Consider the following 16843-nt stretch of genomic DNA (forward strand, 5'->3'; position numbering starts at 1 on the left):
TTGTGAAATTATTATTTATTATTTAAATTATTATTGAACTCCAAATCAAGCCACTCGCGTTTTGAATCGACAGAGTGTATTTGAATCAATCTACAGTCAAGATCGTACAATATGAATTGCGTTCAAAGAATATAAATATGAAATTAGACATATTATTAATTTAAAGGGCAAATCGCGGTAGTGTTCCCAAGAAAGATCTATTTTGTTGCAAGAAAGTTATTATTAAACTCAAAATCAAGCCACTCGCGTTTCAAATCGACGGAGTGTATTTAAATCAATCTACAGTCAAGATTGTACAATATGAATCACGTTAAAATAATATAAATATAAAATTAGGCATTTTATTAATTTAAAGGGCAGATGGCGGCAGTGTGCCCAAGAAAGATCTATTTTGTTGCAAGAAAGTTATTATTAAACTCAAAATCAAGCCACTCGCGTTTTAAATCGACAGAGTGTATTTGAGTCAATCTACAGTCAAGATTGTACAATATGAATTGCGTTAAAAGAATATAAAAATGTAATTAGACATTTTATTAATTGAAAGGGGCAGATGATGGTATTGTGCTCGAGAAAGATCTATATTGTCGCAATCTTGAGATCATTTTTAACTTTTTTGCGAAAAGATTGATCTCTCTCAGGGACACTACCGCTATCTGCCCTTTAAATTAATAAAATGTCTAATTTCATATTTATATTAATTTATCGTGATTTATATCGTACAATCTTGACTGTAGATTAATTCAAATACACTCCGTCGATTTAAAACGCAAGTGGCTTGATTTCGAGTTTAATAATAAATTTCTTGCGACAAAATGGATCTTTCTTGTTCACACTACCGCCATCTGCCCTTTAAATTAATAAAATGTCTAATTTTATATTTATATTATTTCAACGTGATTCATATTGTACAATCTCGACTGTAGATCGATCGAAATACACTCTGTCGATTTAAAACGCGAGTGGCAGTTTTTACATTATCAAATATAATTTTTACTGGTCTAGGTTTAGCATTAGCAGGTTTACCAAGCCTTGTGTAACCAATTAATGATTGACCAGTGAAGGGTTTAGGAGGAGGCCCATTTAAATATGATAGATTGTTTTTAGAACGAGTAATGTTATTTGAGTTGAGATTGTTGATGGAACTGTTAGACTCAGCTAAGCATATAAAATTTATTATCATTTGAATTTGTTTACCGTCATGTTCAGTGCTGTCACTGTCATTGGCTGCTTCAGGAACACCATAAATAATTCTGTTGACCTCTCTCTGTTGACTTTGCTTTATTTCACGTACATCTAGTTGGTTTGAGTTTGCTAGACCAGATTCATTTGCCTTGTTTAATGCTTCAAGTGCTAACATATTTACATCTGATATTTCATTTGTCAAATCTGTTAATTTATTTTCCATCTGTGTAATATTTTCAGATTTTTTGTTGAGTTGTTGTTTCATCGTGTCGACTTTATTCATTAAGCTATTTTGAAGATCATTAAATTTAGCATCAAGTCTGCTGTTAAGCTCTTGAGTTTTCTTTTTAAAGTCATCACGTATATCTATTTTAAACTTCTCAAAATCAATTTTGATTTCAGTGATTTCATCATGTAGATTAAGACATTCTTCTTTAATTAAAGATTTTACACTGTCTGTGTTTCTTTTGAGTTCCTCTTTTAAATTTATTAGTGTAAGTGGTTTTATTGGTCTGCCTTTGGTTTTACCTTCACTTGTGTTTGACATTTGATCATCATCCATGTTTATATTATTGTTTATATTATTGTTATTGCTAATGTCAGTACAAGTTGTGTTGTTTACGTCTGTCATGTTAGGTTAATATGACAGGTTTACCAACAAGAAATATTTTTTGTATAATTCTCTCTTACTATTTTAGTAGATGGCAGTGCGAACCATTTATTATTATTGTTATTATGAGATTAATGTAAAATTATGTTTCCTAATTTTTAGGTTAATTTTTGAGATAGTTTTAATTTGCAAAATTGAGTAAAACCAATTAACAGCGATTGATGATTATTAGTTGTGATGAAAAAATGTGCAGTCTATTTGCTTTTATACCAAACTTGAGAATAAGTGGTTGGCTTACAGTTCACTGATAATAGTTTTTAATTAGGCACTTTCAAGAGTAGGTGTACACACATATATGTCACACACACATATATGCGTAATGAATATTTTTAATAAAAAATGAACCTATAAATTAAAGTACGTACATAATTTTTATTGAGACAAAAATATTGAATATCTTACATATTAATTTACTCCAAAGCAAAGAACATATCAATAGTAATTTATATATTTTTTTGTAATTAAATTATTTGACAAAATTGAAATTTCTTTCTTCTATTATTATTATTATTTATTTACCTATCATAAGACCAAGTGAACCTGATCTTATTCTACATTCCCATCATAATTTCTTCGTGCTAATATAAAGCCACCATTTGATTACATATCATATGTTTTAATTTATTTTTTGTTTTTATTCAAATTTTATTCGGTATTTTTTTTTTTTAAACTCTTGAATGTAACAAGTTGTGACATTATAAATTATTTATATTAAATGTATAATAATAAATTTATAAAATGCTTTTCCAGTTTGCAAATCATGGCACCAAGTTAATCAATTGAAGTGGACTGACATAAAATGTTTGAATTTACTTGATTTCAATCGCAAGCAGCACATATATTTATTGAAGAAATGTTCCAATTTATATTCTTTGGGTGTATATATTTCACAAGATGATATATATTTATTTCTTGGAATAAAAACATCTTCTTCTTTCCACATCCAGTCAATATTCTACCTTCAATTGTATTATTGTTCAATGACTTTATACATAACCGAGTTCCATTACATAATTTAGGTGGACATAAACATTCAGTATTAGAATAATTTATATGTATATTAGGAAAGACTTTTTCTATTAATGAATCTATTGATTCTACAATATTACAAAAATTTGATGGGAATGTGATGGTATCATCAGAATTTTTCTCCCATTTTCCATCTCCAAGTAGTAATAATTGTTTCGAAAATTCTGCTAAAGTAGAATCACCCGTTAGAAATACTCGCATATTTTTCGTTAATGTTATTAATTGTACATGTTTCCATAAATATGATTTTTTTAAACATGCATCTATTTGATCAGCTGATGTTCCTTTTGGAATAATTGGTAGAGTTTGTCAAAAATCACCAGCCAAAATAACAACAATTTTCCCTATTATAAATTTTTTGTTATTTAAATCTCGCAAAGCCATTGTTGCAAGGTTACTTATAATATTACAAATTGGCTCATCAGATAAATTAAAATTAATTTGCAATTTGAGTGCTGAATGTGCAGTACGTCCACCGTGTAATAAAGTTGCTGCTACACCAGATGAGGCCACTGCTAATGCTATCTTTTCACTAATGCGAATTTTTTCTAATATTAAATTCAATAAAAATGTTTTACCTGTTCCTCCTGGGGCATCTAAAAAAATAAGTCCCCCTTTATCATTTTCAATTATTTTAATAATCTTTTTATATGCTTTTTTTTTGTCGTCGATTAATAATAATTTATTGCCATTAATATATTCACCCAAGTTATTAATATCATATGTAGTTACACGTATGATTTCGGAATCTTGAATATTATTATTTCGAACAGGGGATATTATGCACCAATGCTTCAAATTTTTACCAGGTATTGATAAACATTTTTTGAATTATCCCATGTAAAATACTTCGGAATTTCATAGTATAATAATGTTCTTGCAAAATCATCTATTTGACATAATTTAAAAAAAGCAGTTAATGTTGTTTCTGGTGCTGTCTGAGCTTTTGTTTCTATATTTTCATTTGAAAAATTAACGCGTTGTCCATATTCGAGGTGAACATTCAAATGTTGGATATTTGGATATCGATCATGAATTTTAAATCCACAAATTCACCATATTGCTTCATTACTACTTATATACCGTCCAGATTGATATTCTTCAATTTCATCGTTTTTATTTTCTATGGTGAAAATTGCTTGATCACTACCTTTATGTATATATTTTAATATATATTTAACCGCAACGACCGAGCTGCATAATTCGACATTAACATGTGCTTCCATTATTTTAGAAATAAGTGGACAGTAAAGGACAATCCAACGATTATCGATATTTATTTTTTCATATTTATTATGAATTTTAGCATTATTAGTAGTCTGAAAACCACCATTTACTACACTTCTTCTTCTATACAAAGGATATCCATTTCTATCCGATCTTGTAGCATCAATTAAAGCACGGGGATAATTATATCAACATTTACCGTTTTTCATACATGGTGAAAAAGGATTCAATGGTCCACATGGTCCATGTATCATATTTTTTTTAATTATTTCGTGTAAAAGTGGATCTTGTTCTGGATCTGGTAGCTCAGCAGAAATAATATCATTAATTTGGTTTGCATGAATTTTATTTTTCAACCATACTAAAATATGAGCGTGGGGTAAACCTCTTTTTTGCCATTCTATTGAGTAAACCCAAGATATAACATCACCGAAAATTTTATGTATTGTTATCAGATTAATTAATTTTCTCAATTTATATTTAAATACTCTAGCTATTAAGTCATGACGATCGCTCGGTTGCTGATGAGGTAACAATGAATTTTTAATTTCATCCCATCGATTATTACATGTAAATGTAATAAATAAACATGGTTTTCCATTATGTTTTACATAACGAAGAGCGTCTTGTATATATTCATGAAACTTACTGGTAAAATAAATGTTTGCCCTATATTATTTACATTTTCATCATTTTCGAATGCATCTTTTAAATGAATGTATTGTTCTACTTTAAGAGTTTCTCGATTACAGCGAATATAACGTAAAAGTTCACTTTCAATTTTCGCATACATATCAACGACAAACTGATTTAACAATTGCTTATAACATAATAAATAATTTTTTGGATTATTACGTATCATAACTTTTTGTGCATAAAAATCCATTGCTGAAACTTTTTTATTTGTAGTTAATCCAGTATTAGGGTTTATTTGCTTCAACTCAAAATGATATCCATCTTCTCCTTGCCAAAAGATTAGTGGATATTGTAGAGCATCATATGACTTATGAGTTTCTTGAACGATTACGAATTCGTTACTACGTTTTTGTAATATAATATCACGTTTTATAAATTCATTTCCATTGATTATTGCAGCTACTTCTTGAACAACAGGTAAATTGAAACGTCGTTCATGTTCATTTGAAGGGATTTTATCAGCTCGGAGAACTATTTTGCATTCATCTGTTGGCATATTTTCTAATGAGATTTTGAATAATTTTATCAATAAATTATGTTTATGCAAATAGTTTTGTAAAGAATCGATAATTTCTTGTTGTACATTTGGGACAATTGAGCACCTACGTTCTGACTCTATCTGATCATCACCAATAAAATATATTTGTAAAAAAGCAGATTCATCGCCATCATAAGGAACAAGGGACCCTATTCTATGATAAATTTGTCCTTGAATTTTGAAGGTAGTTTGATAACCTGACTCTTTTTTCCTATTTGCACCAAATGAAGTCATGTTAAAACATGAATTATATTTTCTTATATTATCTAAAAAATGCTTCGAATGATCTGTTAAACCAGATAAATAAGTGAATAAAGGCTCTTCAGGCTCACTTAAAAAAGGCAATTTTATTTTTCCGTTTGCACAACACATACTATCAGATTCATCTTTAAATCTCAAAGCATGGCAATGTTTACATTCAACATCCATATTACCAATAGAAATACGACGATCATCATCATATATATCGTATAGTATATATATATAGTATAGTTAAATGCTTTCATGTCCAGAATTATTTTAGATTTTTTTTGTTGTGTATTATGAGGTTCTTTAAATTTTTTCAATCTTTTTGCCAACAAAGATTTTCGTCCAATATTTTTTTTCCTTTAGGCATAATAAGAATATTATTTGTATGCTACTGATAGTTTTGTTCAAATTAAATTCATCGATACGGTTAGTTTGTTGCTATTGAACTTTCGTAAACTTGTATATGAGTTTTAATATAGGTTAATCTTATTGACAGCTTATACTTTTTAAAATCGATCGCTTTCAATTTATATTGTATACATATCTGAAGTAGGCTGTAAACTTGAAAAAAAAACTTGAAACAAATTATTATTTTTTCTATGACATGAAACATTTATCTGAAATTCCCAAATAAAATATCATATCTTCCAATAAACCATAAAAAAAAATATCATATCTGTTAATAGACCAGAAAAAAAAAACAAATTATATATTATCAAATTGAAAAAAACCTGAGGATGATGAGAAAATCAGTTTTCACATCCTGGTGATCACAAATCTTATTCATGGTTATTTTTTTTTGTCATCTACATGATCATACAACCAAACAGCATATATATATGTTAAATTTTGAATTAATCGGAAATAAAAAAAATGCAAATAATAATTATTTTTTCTATACCATAAAACAATAATCATACATACATGAATAAAATATCATATCTTCCAATAGACCAGAAAAAATATATCATCTTTAAGTAAACCAGAAAAAAAATAGATGATATATTATCAAATTGAGAAAATCCTGAAGATGATGGAAAAATAAGTTTTTGACTCCTGGTGATCGCAAAAAGTCGCCAGGGTAATTTTTTTTGTCATCTGAACAATCAGATAGCCAAACTGAATAACTATGTTAAATTTCAAGTGAATCGGACGAGTAGTTTGCATAAAACTGCGTTTCCAAGAAATTGGTCCTTTTTTTATTGTATAGAATAATTATAAAAATACTTTTCACAACTGTTATCAGTAACAAAAGCAAATTGCATATGCATTATGGCTGTTTTTGTTGTTTACAATATCTACCGTAACCTCTAGTAATTTTTCAGTTTATTTTTTTATCCCTATATTTTTTCGTCTACTGCGTCGCTTCCGGGCTTCCGAGTGATTTTTGGAACGTACCCAAGACATTTTTATTTATTTTATGAATAAAATACATGTAAATTTAATTTTTGAAAATACAAATGTCCAAGGAAAAGCAGTAGCTAAGGAAAAGATGTAGCTAAGGAATTGAGGTTGCCAAAGAATTATGTTTCAAGGAAATACACGGAAAAAAATTTTTAGCTGCAGTCACGAGGCGTTTGGATAGTTAAAAAAGGATAGTTGATTTAATAATCAAGCCCGATATATTAAAAAGACAATCGGTTAGTTATTCCAGCCGACTGGATAGCTAGCGTGGCTAACCAACTCGTCAGATTCGACATAATCTTAATGTCAACAGCTGTTGTGTTCATAACCTCTCTTTTTTGACAGATCCACCAAATTATTATTAACAATGACTAAAATAATCCATATAGTTATTAAAAATTTAGCATAAGATTTTGTATTCAAGTTGGCGTTTATTTGGTGCATCAAATTTAGTATAAAATTAATTAGATAATAATTTTAAAAATGAGTAAATGTACATTAATATATTGTTTGTACTTCGTATGTCTATATACTTATAGTTATGCATATACGCAATCCTAAATAGCTACTACAGCGATACCAGCTTGTCAGGCTTTGGATAGCTACCACAGCTATCCAAAGTGTAGCTAATGTAACGAGTAGGCACGCTGTTTTCACAAGAATAGTAACCTGTCAAATGTGGATTGCCAAAATAACAATCCTCTGCTAACTATCCAAAGGTTAGTTAGCCGTGGATAGGAGAGACAGCTATCCAGCTCGTTGCTGCAGCTAAAAATTTTTTTCCGTGTAATGTTGCTGAAAATATAATTCTTTGGCAACCTTAATTCCTGAGCTACATCTTTTCCTTAGCTACTGCTTTTCCTTGGACATTTTTATTTGATTTATGAATAAAATACATGGAAAATTATTTTTTAAAATTACAAATGTCCAAGGAAAAGCAGTAGCTAAGGAATTAAGGTTGCCAAAGAATTATGTTTCAAGGAAATAATGTTGCTTAAAATATAATTCTTTGGCAACCTTAATTCCTTAGCTACATCTTTTCCTTAGCTACTGCTTTTCCTTGGACATTTTTATTTTTAAAAAATAAATTTACATGTATTTTATTTATTGAATAACTAAAAATGGCTAAGAAAAGCAGTAGCTAAGGAATTAATGTAGCCAAAAAAATTATGTGGTAAGCAACATCAATTCCTTAGCAACATCTTTTCCTCAACTACTGCTTTTCCTTGGTTTTTTATTTATTTGTTTAACAATTAAAATTAATGCAATTTTCTCAAATAAATTTAAATGTCTGAGGACAAACATGACGGGGTAACCACGTGAAAATAAATCAAATTACAAAACAAAAATGTTATGATTTATTTTCACGGGATAACCACGTAGTTTTCAAGTTCCCCCTTTTTTCTTATTTTTTTTTATTTTCATGATTTAATTTCACGGGATAACCACGTAGTTTTCGAGTTTCTTCTTTTCTTTGTTTATTTTTTCTTAATTTCACGTGGTCTTCACGTAAAAATAATCTGGCATGTTCATGGAAACTAAATTTTAAAAACGTACAGCTTGTAAAAATGGTCTCGCGCGTTAGGTCTTAGGCTTAGTAGTTAGGTAGTTGTAGGTTCGAACCCGGTTAGGAAAAAATTCTTGTAAAATATGTCATTCTGGAATATACACAGATATATAGACATCAATATGAATTACCATCTTGTTGAATTTTTTTTTTCTCGTTTTTTAATTTAACGTGACACGTAGAAATTTTCACGGGATACCCCGTGAAAACTACGACATTGTACTCAAGAAATAAACTCATCTGTTTTATGTACTATCCCGTGAATTCTTCGTTGTTTCCCTGTTAAGTTTACATACTATCACGAGAATATTAAGTGATAGACGTTAGAGCGCTTTCTGGCGGTGTTACCCCGTGATTATAAAGTTATTTTAAATAATATTTCACGTTTTAATTCTCTCAGTGTATGCAATAACATGCAAAACTTTCGAGTCAACTATAACATACAATAATATGTAGTGAATTTTAGCATGTTACTGCATACAATCATCACTGCATATAATTGCATGTCATAGCATTTTTTGTTTAAATATCAATTATGTAAAAAAATATTTATGTTCACAGACATTCACCGTTTGATCGTAAAATATTAGCTTTATGCGTATATGTATTTGCGGTGATCAATAATCGGGACATAACCCTGGTGAAAATAATTATGAGAAATTTTGTCAGAGTTTGTCAAATTTAGTCAAATTTTGAGAGAAAATTGGGACTCCTCAATTTACGACAATTACGGACAAACTAATTTCGTCAAATGTTTCCAAAATTTATTTAAAAAAAAACTTATCAGAATTGACAAAATTTGTTAAAATTAGACAAATTTTGTCAAATGTTTTTAAAATTTATCAAAAAAAAATTATTATAATTGACGAAATTTGACAAAATTTGCCAAAATTAGACGAATTTTCTCAAAATTTGCCAATGCTTGCCAAAATTGGAGATTTTGGCAAACTTTAACCAATTTTCCCAAATTTTGTCAAAATTATTTTCACCAGGGAACAATACTGAAAAATCGTGTATATGTTCAACTGTCTGTAAAGATTTGGATCAATTGATCGTAAAATTTTTGTAATCAATCAATTATAAATAACCTTTGACTTCAACCCTTCCTTCGTATTTATTATCTGAACCACCCAACCGAATTCCATAATCAAGGTTTTCAGCTGTACAAATATTTTCATCAGATCGATCACCACAATTATTTTTTCCATCGCATACTTCTGTTTGGTTTATGCATTTTTTATTATCACAAATGAATTTACGATCACAGTTAATTGCCCTTGATGACATTTCAAAATAAGTATAATCAGCATCAGCTTTCAAAGCACCAGTTGTACCAAGATTATCACTACTCAAGAGACACGTATTGTCTTCTGATCTGCAAAGATAAAAAAAACATTTGTTTCATTCTGTCATATTTTGCATGTCGCAAGATAAAAATAATTTAGTCTTTAAAAATTACTTATGGGAGAAAGAACGACAAGTGAAATTCACTTCTTTGCATCTCAGAGCACATGCATCAGGCAGCATATACATCCATTTTTCAACATCATATCCCACCAATCGATGACCTGGTATCTTTGTGAAGTCATCGAGATGTCGCACACAAGAAAATTCATCTTTTCCATTTGGACAATCTCGTTCATAGTCACAAACCCATTCAACTGGTATACAATTTTTCGGACTACACTCAAATTCACTTTTCCTGCATTCTCTTTTAGTTAACGAACGAGTTGTACCGATTAATTTACATTGTGGAATATCACAGTATTCTCGTTTAACTGATGGACCAGTAAAGCACCAGGGTCTTGAGTCTTTCAATGAATTTGTGTTTCTACAGTAATTATGAGATTTCAATTTTTGTCTGATCTCATAATCTGGTACCTGAATAAAATAACATGTTCTATATGATGTGAAAGGCTTTTTTTATTTATTACATATTTGTAGCTTACATGAATGCTCAATAAATAAGAGTTATTTTTGTCACCCCAATATAAACAAGATTTTCCTGATTCTGTGACGTTTGCTTTGCCAATATATTGCTTATCTTTATCACTGATGCAGCCTATAACAATTCAATCAAATATATAATTTTAGAAATTAAACTTATAGAACTTTAGAAATATGTTTGTACCAATATTATTGTACGGTCTTTTGCAAATATACGAGTGCTCTTTCATCGGGGTGGCACAATCTTCATGATCCCAAAAGAAATATTCTGCTGTACAGTTTTCAAGTGGATTATTATAACAAGGGTACTTATTTCTCATGATAATACAAGTTGGTCGTAATCCAGTTGATGGTGGTAATTTATTTTTTTCCTCCCAACCTGGCCACCATTTTGAAAACTTGAACATTGCTTTCGATAAATCTTCCCAGATCCAAAATGTTTTGCCCATCATTGTAAATCCGACTCCAGCTGTCATCACCGATTCCACCCTTGGATAAGCGTTTGTCAACCACTCAGATAAGAAATTATTTTCATTCTGACTCACAATATCAACAAGTCTAGAGTTTCTTTTAACGCAGTACCCCAATGCTTCTGCATGATTCAATCCAGATTTTGGATCAGCCAAATGATAGCAATTCCCACCGTGAGGAGTTTCGTCTTTGTTGCAATATGCTAGATGATTCGGAAGACAGCTGATTCCAACGGCATCTCGTTGGATATTACACTTTGAGCCATGGATAAATTTGCAAGTTTGGAATTTAGTTTCGTTACCTTCACAATGGACACTCGTTGTTGCGATCCAGTTTGGAATATTTTTGTTTTTGTTGCGACCTTGCCAGACGGTTTCTGCACCTCTAAAAAAACAGTTATGAATTATAGTCCTGGTATTCAAACATCAGTTTTTTTTTTCTTGTTTTACCTGGTGTATCCTAATTGACGACAGACGATATGACCTTCTTTCAATGTCCATCCACTTTGATTGTCGCAAACAACTCCCCAGCCAGGATGGATACCTTGAACTTCCAAGTAACCTTCTCTGGCACTCGTTCCGCCTCTCAATCGAAGACTCTTTTAGCACGAATCAATTCAATTTTATTTTTATCATAGATAGATAAGAAATAACTTTTTTCTTTAACTTACCTGTCCAGACAACGGAATTAAAGGCATAAATTCATCTTGCTGTCCAAGGGATGCAACTGAAGGAATAAAATGTACTGGAAATGCTGGTTCCTCTAATGGAAAAATTAAAATTTGCTACTAAAACGCCATAAAAGAAAATTCAATAAAATTTGCTTGGAGTAAGAATATAAAAATTTAAATTACCTTCATGCCATGGTATATATTTGATATTAAACATATCAACATCAATATTTTTAGCATTAACCTTCATTGTTACAGAATTATTAACACTTTTCGTTTTGTTTTCAACTATTGAATGACCCTCCCAAGTATTTTCAACATTAAATTTATCAGAATTGTAATCTTTCTTAATCAATAATGTTGGAAAGGTTTCGTTAGATACTTCTTGAACCAATTCATGTGTCAAAGGTTTCTCGAATAAAAGCAAAGGACAAAGTTCTGGCTGTATTTTATTAAGAATTATTGATCTATCCTGAACATTCACTGAATAATTTTTCGAAGTGGAACCCGTCTTATTCCAAGTTAACATGCACTTGGTTTCTAGTTGAGAAGAGCTGTTTTGTTTGCGGATGTTTAAGTAGTCCTTAACGATTTCAATCGTTTTTGTGATGTAGTGGCCTCTTGTACTATTTATGTTGACATAGATACCAGAAGGTTTTGTTGTTGATGAAAAAATATTTTGTGTTTCTAAAAAAAAAAAAACATAATTTATTATGTGCAATTATCCCGTAGGCTGGAAACCGAGGGCTCAGATGCAGCTTTGAATTCACTGACGAAAAAAAAAACACTTTTTTTTTCATAAAAATTACGAAATTATATCAAAAAATGATTAATTTCGAAAGAGTACCTTAACTTTGAAAAACGCTTTTTTTTGGTCTATCTATTAGGTCTTCACGTTGATTCCATCGAAAGTTGAAATGTTAAAAAAAAGTGTTTAAACCATTTATTGATTATAATTTTTGATAGAATGAATGCAAAGACAAACAAATATTGATCTGTCAGGGGCTTTAGAATATTGGAATACGTTTTTGTTCGGCTGAATAAGAGATTTATACGTTAATTATTTCAAAGGTTATATGACTAATAAAAGTTTTTAACAGTGTTTTCCTGGTAGAAATATTTCTCCAACTTTTTCCACCTTTTTATGAAAATGACCCATGGTTAGAGAAATGGCGGACGACTTTTTTCCACCCTTTATCCAGCTTTTCCAACTATTCTCCTCCGTTTCTTCAGCTTTTTTCTAACGTTTCTCCAACTTTTCTCGACCATTTGTCTGACTTTTTTCCAACTTTTTCAATTTTTCTAAAAAAAATCTACTAATTATTAATTGCTACATAACGCAAAACATAGAGATGTTTATTTCTTTTGAAAAAAAATAAAAATTCAAAGACACTTTTTTTCCAAAAAGTTGATATATCTAAGGTACTTGGTCTACAAAACTTCCATGATGGAAAAAAGTTTGTATAAATTTTAGGTGGAAAATAGTCAGAATAAATTTTAGGCGGAAAAGCTCAGTAATTGTTGAGAAATGAAGAAATCTTTTTTAGGCAGAGAAAAGGCGGAGAAAGTTGGAGAAATGGTGAAAAAAAGTCGGAGAAATATTTCTTTCAGGGTTTGTAAAAGCTTTTTAATTTATTTTGATAATTTGTTAATTATTTAGCAAACGAATTTAAAAACACCGCAACATGGTCGGCTGGAGTAACGAGAGCTACTACCCCCAACAGGCTTCTATTTATTTATAAGTCAAGTACATTCGTTTTAGGTTCCCAGAAACTTTTTTTTGCTGCATCATCGTGATGTTCATAACTAAATGAATCTTTTTAGCAGTGAAGGCATAAAACTAGTGGCTGACTAATTTTTCCGACATTAATCTCATGCCGGAGTAATTACTCCCCCATCAATCTCATGCAGGAGTAATTTTTCCGCCATCAACCTCATGCCGGAGTAATTTCTCCGGAAATGGGCCAAAAACGGAGAAATGCCGGAATAATGCCGGAGTAATATTTCCACCAGGGATATTATTAGGAAATTATCATTTTTTGGTTTTTTATTGCAAATTCTCACAGACGTTTCTCTTTTCTTTTTTTGTCAAAATTTATTTACAAAAAAAATCTGATATGCCTAAAATTATCAAAATATATTATAACTTTGTTATTGAACAAAAATTTTTATTAATAAAATGATTTTTTATATTGAAAAATACAAAATAAAAATATACTATCGTACGTTTCAAAAAATGAATTGACGCATAGAAGGACGTCGGAGTTAACTTGATGAAACTTAGAAAAAATAAGAAGCCCTGTGGTCTAGTAGTCAAGGCGTTTGCCCGGAAAGCAAAAGACCCGGGTTCGATTCCCGGCGGGGGAACTTCGTTATTTTTTCTAAGTTTCTGGTTCTTTTTCAAAACACAGTTGTGAACAGATCATTCTGACAGCTAACCTCACTTTTGATACACAAACAGAATTGAGTTTTTTCAATAAAAAAATTGTTTGAAAAAAATTCTAATGTGTCTTAAATTGTGAGAATATTATTTAGAAATTTTTAGACATAATATTTTATTTTTTAAATGCTTCTTCCTATTCATTTTTGTGACTCAGAAATTCTTATAGTCGTGTGTCGGCTCCCAGGTAGGAGTTCTCGGGCTTGAACAGCTGTGCCAGGCTTGTGCGAGGGTCGTGTATCAAGCCTTGGGAGCACAGGCTTGACACAAGCTTGTGCCCATTGTTTTCCCCGGCCTCACACGAGCCTTGTTAACACAGGCTTGACACAAGACTGTCCCCGTTGTTTTCAACCGGCCTCACACAGGCCTCAATAGTCCAAGCCGGTGTCAAGCGTGGTTTTTTGTTTTCCCCGGCCTCACATGAGCCTTGTGTCAAGCCCGTTTGACCAAGCCTCACACGGGACTTGACTTGTGCATATATTCAATTAAAAAAAAAAAAAATTAATATAGATCTATAAATTGTAAATAGAAATTTTGAATAAAACAATTATTAGGTTTTGACTATCGTGCCAGGCTTTTACAAGGACTGTGAATTGACTTTCGAATAAATTTATTCATATAAAAAATTTGGACTGACTCTTTCAGTAATACCCCGGTGGTTGACTTGATAGAGCATTGGAGTATCACGTGAGTGGCCTAGGATCGATCCCGCGTTACGCCGTTTATTTTCGTTCATATAATTATCGTTAATTCAAATTGTATCGCGTAAAAAATAATAATGTCAACTTAATAAATTAATAATAATTGTTTATTTATATTTTTTTATAATTTTTTTTGCAAGCCTGGGAACACAAGCCTGTGTCAAGCCCGATACACTAGTCCGACACCAGCAAATACATCGTCAACATTCTAGACTTGACACAGGCTTGAGTCTCAGGCCTGACACAGGCCCGAGCCGGGTAATCAGGATTGGCCCAGGCTTGTGCCCGTCGTCGATTCCTACCTGGATCCCGTTACGCAGTTTATTTTCGTTTATATAATTATCGTTAATTCAAATTGTATCGCCCAAAAAATAATAATGTCAACTTAATAAATTAATAATAATTGTTTATTTGTATTTTTTTATAATTTTTTTTGCAAGCCGGTGTCAAGCCTGGGAACACAAGACTGTGTCAAGCCTGGGAACACAAGACTATGTCAAGCCTGGGAACACAAGACTGTGTCGAGCCTGGGAACACAAGACTGTGTGGAGCCTGGGAACACAAGCCTGTGTCATACACTAGTCCGACACCAGCAAATACATCGTGAACATTCCAGACTTGACACACGCTTGTGTCTCAGGCCTTACAGGCCCGAGAGCGGGTAAAGGCTTGTCCCAGGCTTGTGCCCGTCGTCACTTCCTACATGGGTTTTGTGTTGTTTTGTATGAGATCAGTACACAAACCGACTGTCGGATTGTTGGATCGGTGTCGCCATTTTCGCTAGGGTTTTGTAAATTTTTATAGAAATAAAAAATATTTAACCTGTTCACAGAATGCATCATTTTTATAAAAAAAAACAGATATAATTAGTAGAATTATTAGATGTTAAACGTTTTATAACAGCAGGTCATCATCAAAGTGCAAAAAGTAATGAAACTTATTAGTCATTTTTTCCAATGACGAAGAAATTAATCACCTCGGTTTTCGAAAGATGGGAGAGTGGATTTTTGTATGTGATGTTCTCCATATTGCTGATTCTTCCAAGGATTCCGGATTAATTCTCCTGTTTTCTGCTGGCCATCTTTAGAATGTTGAGAATTTTGTTTCCAACCTCTATTTTCTTGATTCAATATGTTATTACCTTCTTTTACTACTTTTTGGATATTCAGTCTTTCTTCTTCGTGGTAGTCTTCATCGACATTGATATGACCAGAAGTTATATCTTGTTTCCAGCTCTGTTCTGAACGGGAGGTGCTAGTTTGGTCCCTGGTGTCTTCAAGATCTTGCTGGGGAATAACAATCGAGGTACTTTGGTGTTGTTGGTCTTGATGGTAAGGGTAAAAACCTGTGGACAAAGACCTTGATTGATTTTGTTGCTGGTCTAAAAGATAGTTTGGGTATTGACAAAGTGGTACAAGGTTTTGATAATCCAGGTGAATATTTTCCGACGTTGATTTTTTCCCAGGTAGAAAGTGACGACGGGGACAGGCCTGGAAAAAGCCTGTTTATCGGGCTCTGAGGCTTGTGTCGAGCCTCGCTACCCGGCTTGTGTCAAGCCTGGGTGAGCTCTGGAATGTTCACTAAGTTTTTGCCGGTGTCAGGTTTGTTTCCCAGGCTTGTACCCGAGCTGGAATTTCGGGCTTGGCACAAAAAAATTAAAAAATAATAAAATAAACTCTTATTGTTATTTTATTATTTATAACAGTATTTTTTTTTTTATTTAAACAATTTAAAGAAACGACATTAATTAAACGAAAACAAATGGAGGCAATGTGGGATTTATCCGAGGTCTCACACGTAGAAGTCCATCACGCTATCAAGTCAACCATCGGGGTATTACTGAAAGAGTCAGTCAAAATTTTTTATATGAATACACAGTCCTCACAAAAGCCTGACACAATAGTCAAAGCCTGATAATTTCTCTTTAAAATTTATATAACACTTATATTACTAATTACTATTTTTTTTTTTTTTTTTTTTATTTATTAAATATATGCACAAGTCAAGTCTCGTGTGAGGCTTGGTGAAACGATGGGCACCAGCTTGACACAA

The 16843-nt window shown here is 31.5% G+C and overlaps 1 protein-coding gene across 1 annotated transcript; it reads right to left on the reverse strand.

The window, feature by feature from the left end:
- Window positions 1-1692: 1692 nt before the first annotated feature.
- Window positions 1693-16241, reverse strand: LOC122848729. Its single transcript, XM_044146997.1, has 9 exons — window positions 15768-16241; window positions 11834-12337; window positions 11651-11742; window positions 11430-11578; window positions 10694-11364; window positions 10512-10624; window positions 10022-10443; window positions 9651-9937; window positions 1693-5290 (listed from the first exon to the last, which is right to left on the reverse strand). Exons 2-9 carry the CDS (start codon window positions 12177-12179, stop codon window positions 4716-4718), a joined length of 2655 nt encoding a protein of 884 aa, XP_044002932.1. The 5' UTR covers window positions 12180-12337; window positions 15768-16241; the 3' UTR covers window positions 1693-4715.
- Between the last annotated feature and the right edge of the window lie 602 nt (window positions 16242-16843).

The sequence above is a fragment of the Aphidius gifuensis genome, linkage group LG1 (assembly GCF_014905175.1).
Source record: "Aphidius gifuensis isolate YNYX2018 linkage group LG1, ASM1490517v1, whole genome shotgun sequence".
NCBI lineage: Eukaryota > Metazoa > Arthropoda > Insecta > Hymenoptera > Braconidae > Aphidius > Aphidius gifuensis.

What these genes read in the sequence shown, in the direction of transcription:
- LOC122848729 (XM_044146997.1), bottom strand. Translation starts at nt 12,179, where the DNA reads ATGTTAACTTGGAATAAGACGGGTTCCACTTCGAAAAATTATTCAGTG. An exon ending in ATATATACCATGGCATGAAG is followed by an intron (nt 11,743 to 11,833) that starts GTAATTTAAATT and finishes TTTTTCCATTAG; the next exon opens with AGGAACCAGCATTTCCAGTA. An exon ending in CGTCAATTAGGATACACCAG is followed by an intron (nt 11,365 to 11,429) that starts GTAAAACAAGAA and finishes CTGTTTTTTTAG; the next exon opens with AGGTGCAGAAACCGTCTGGC.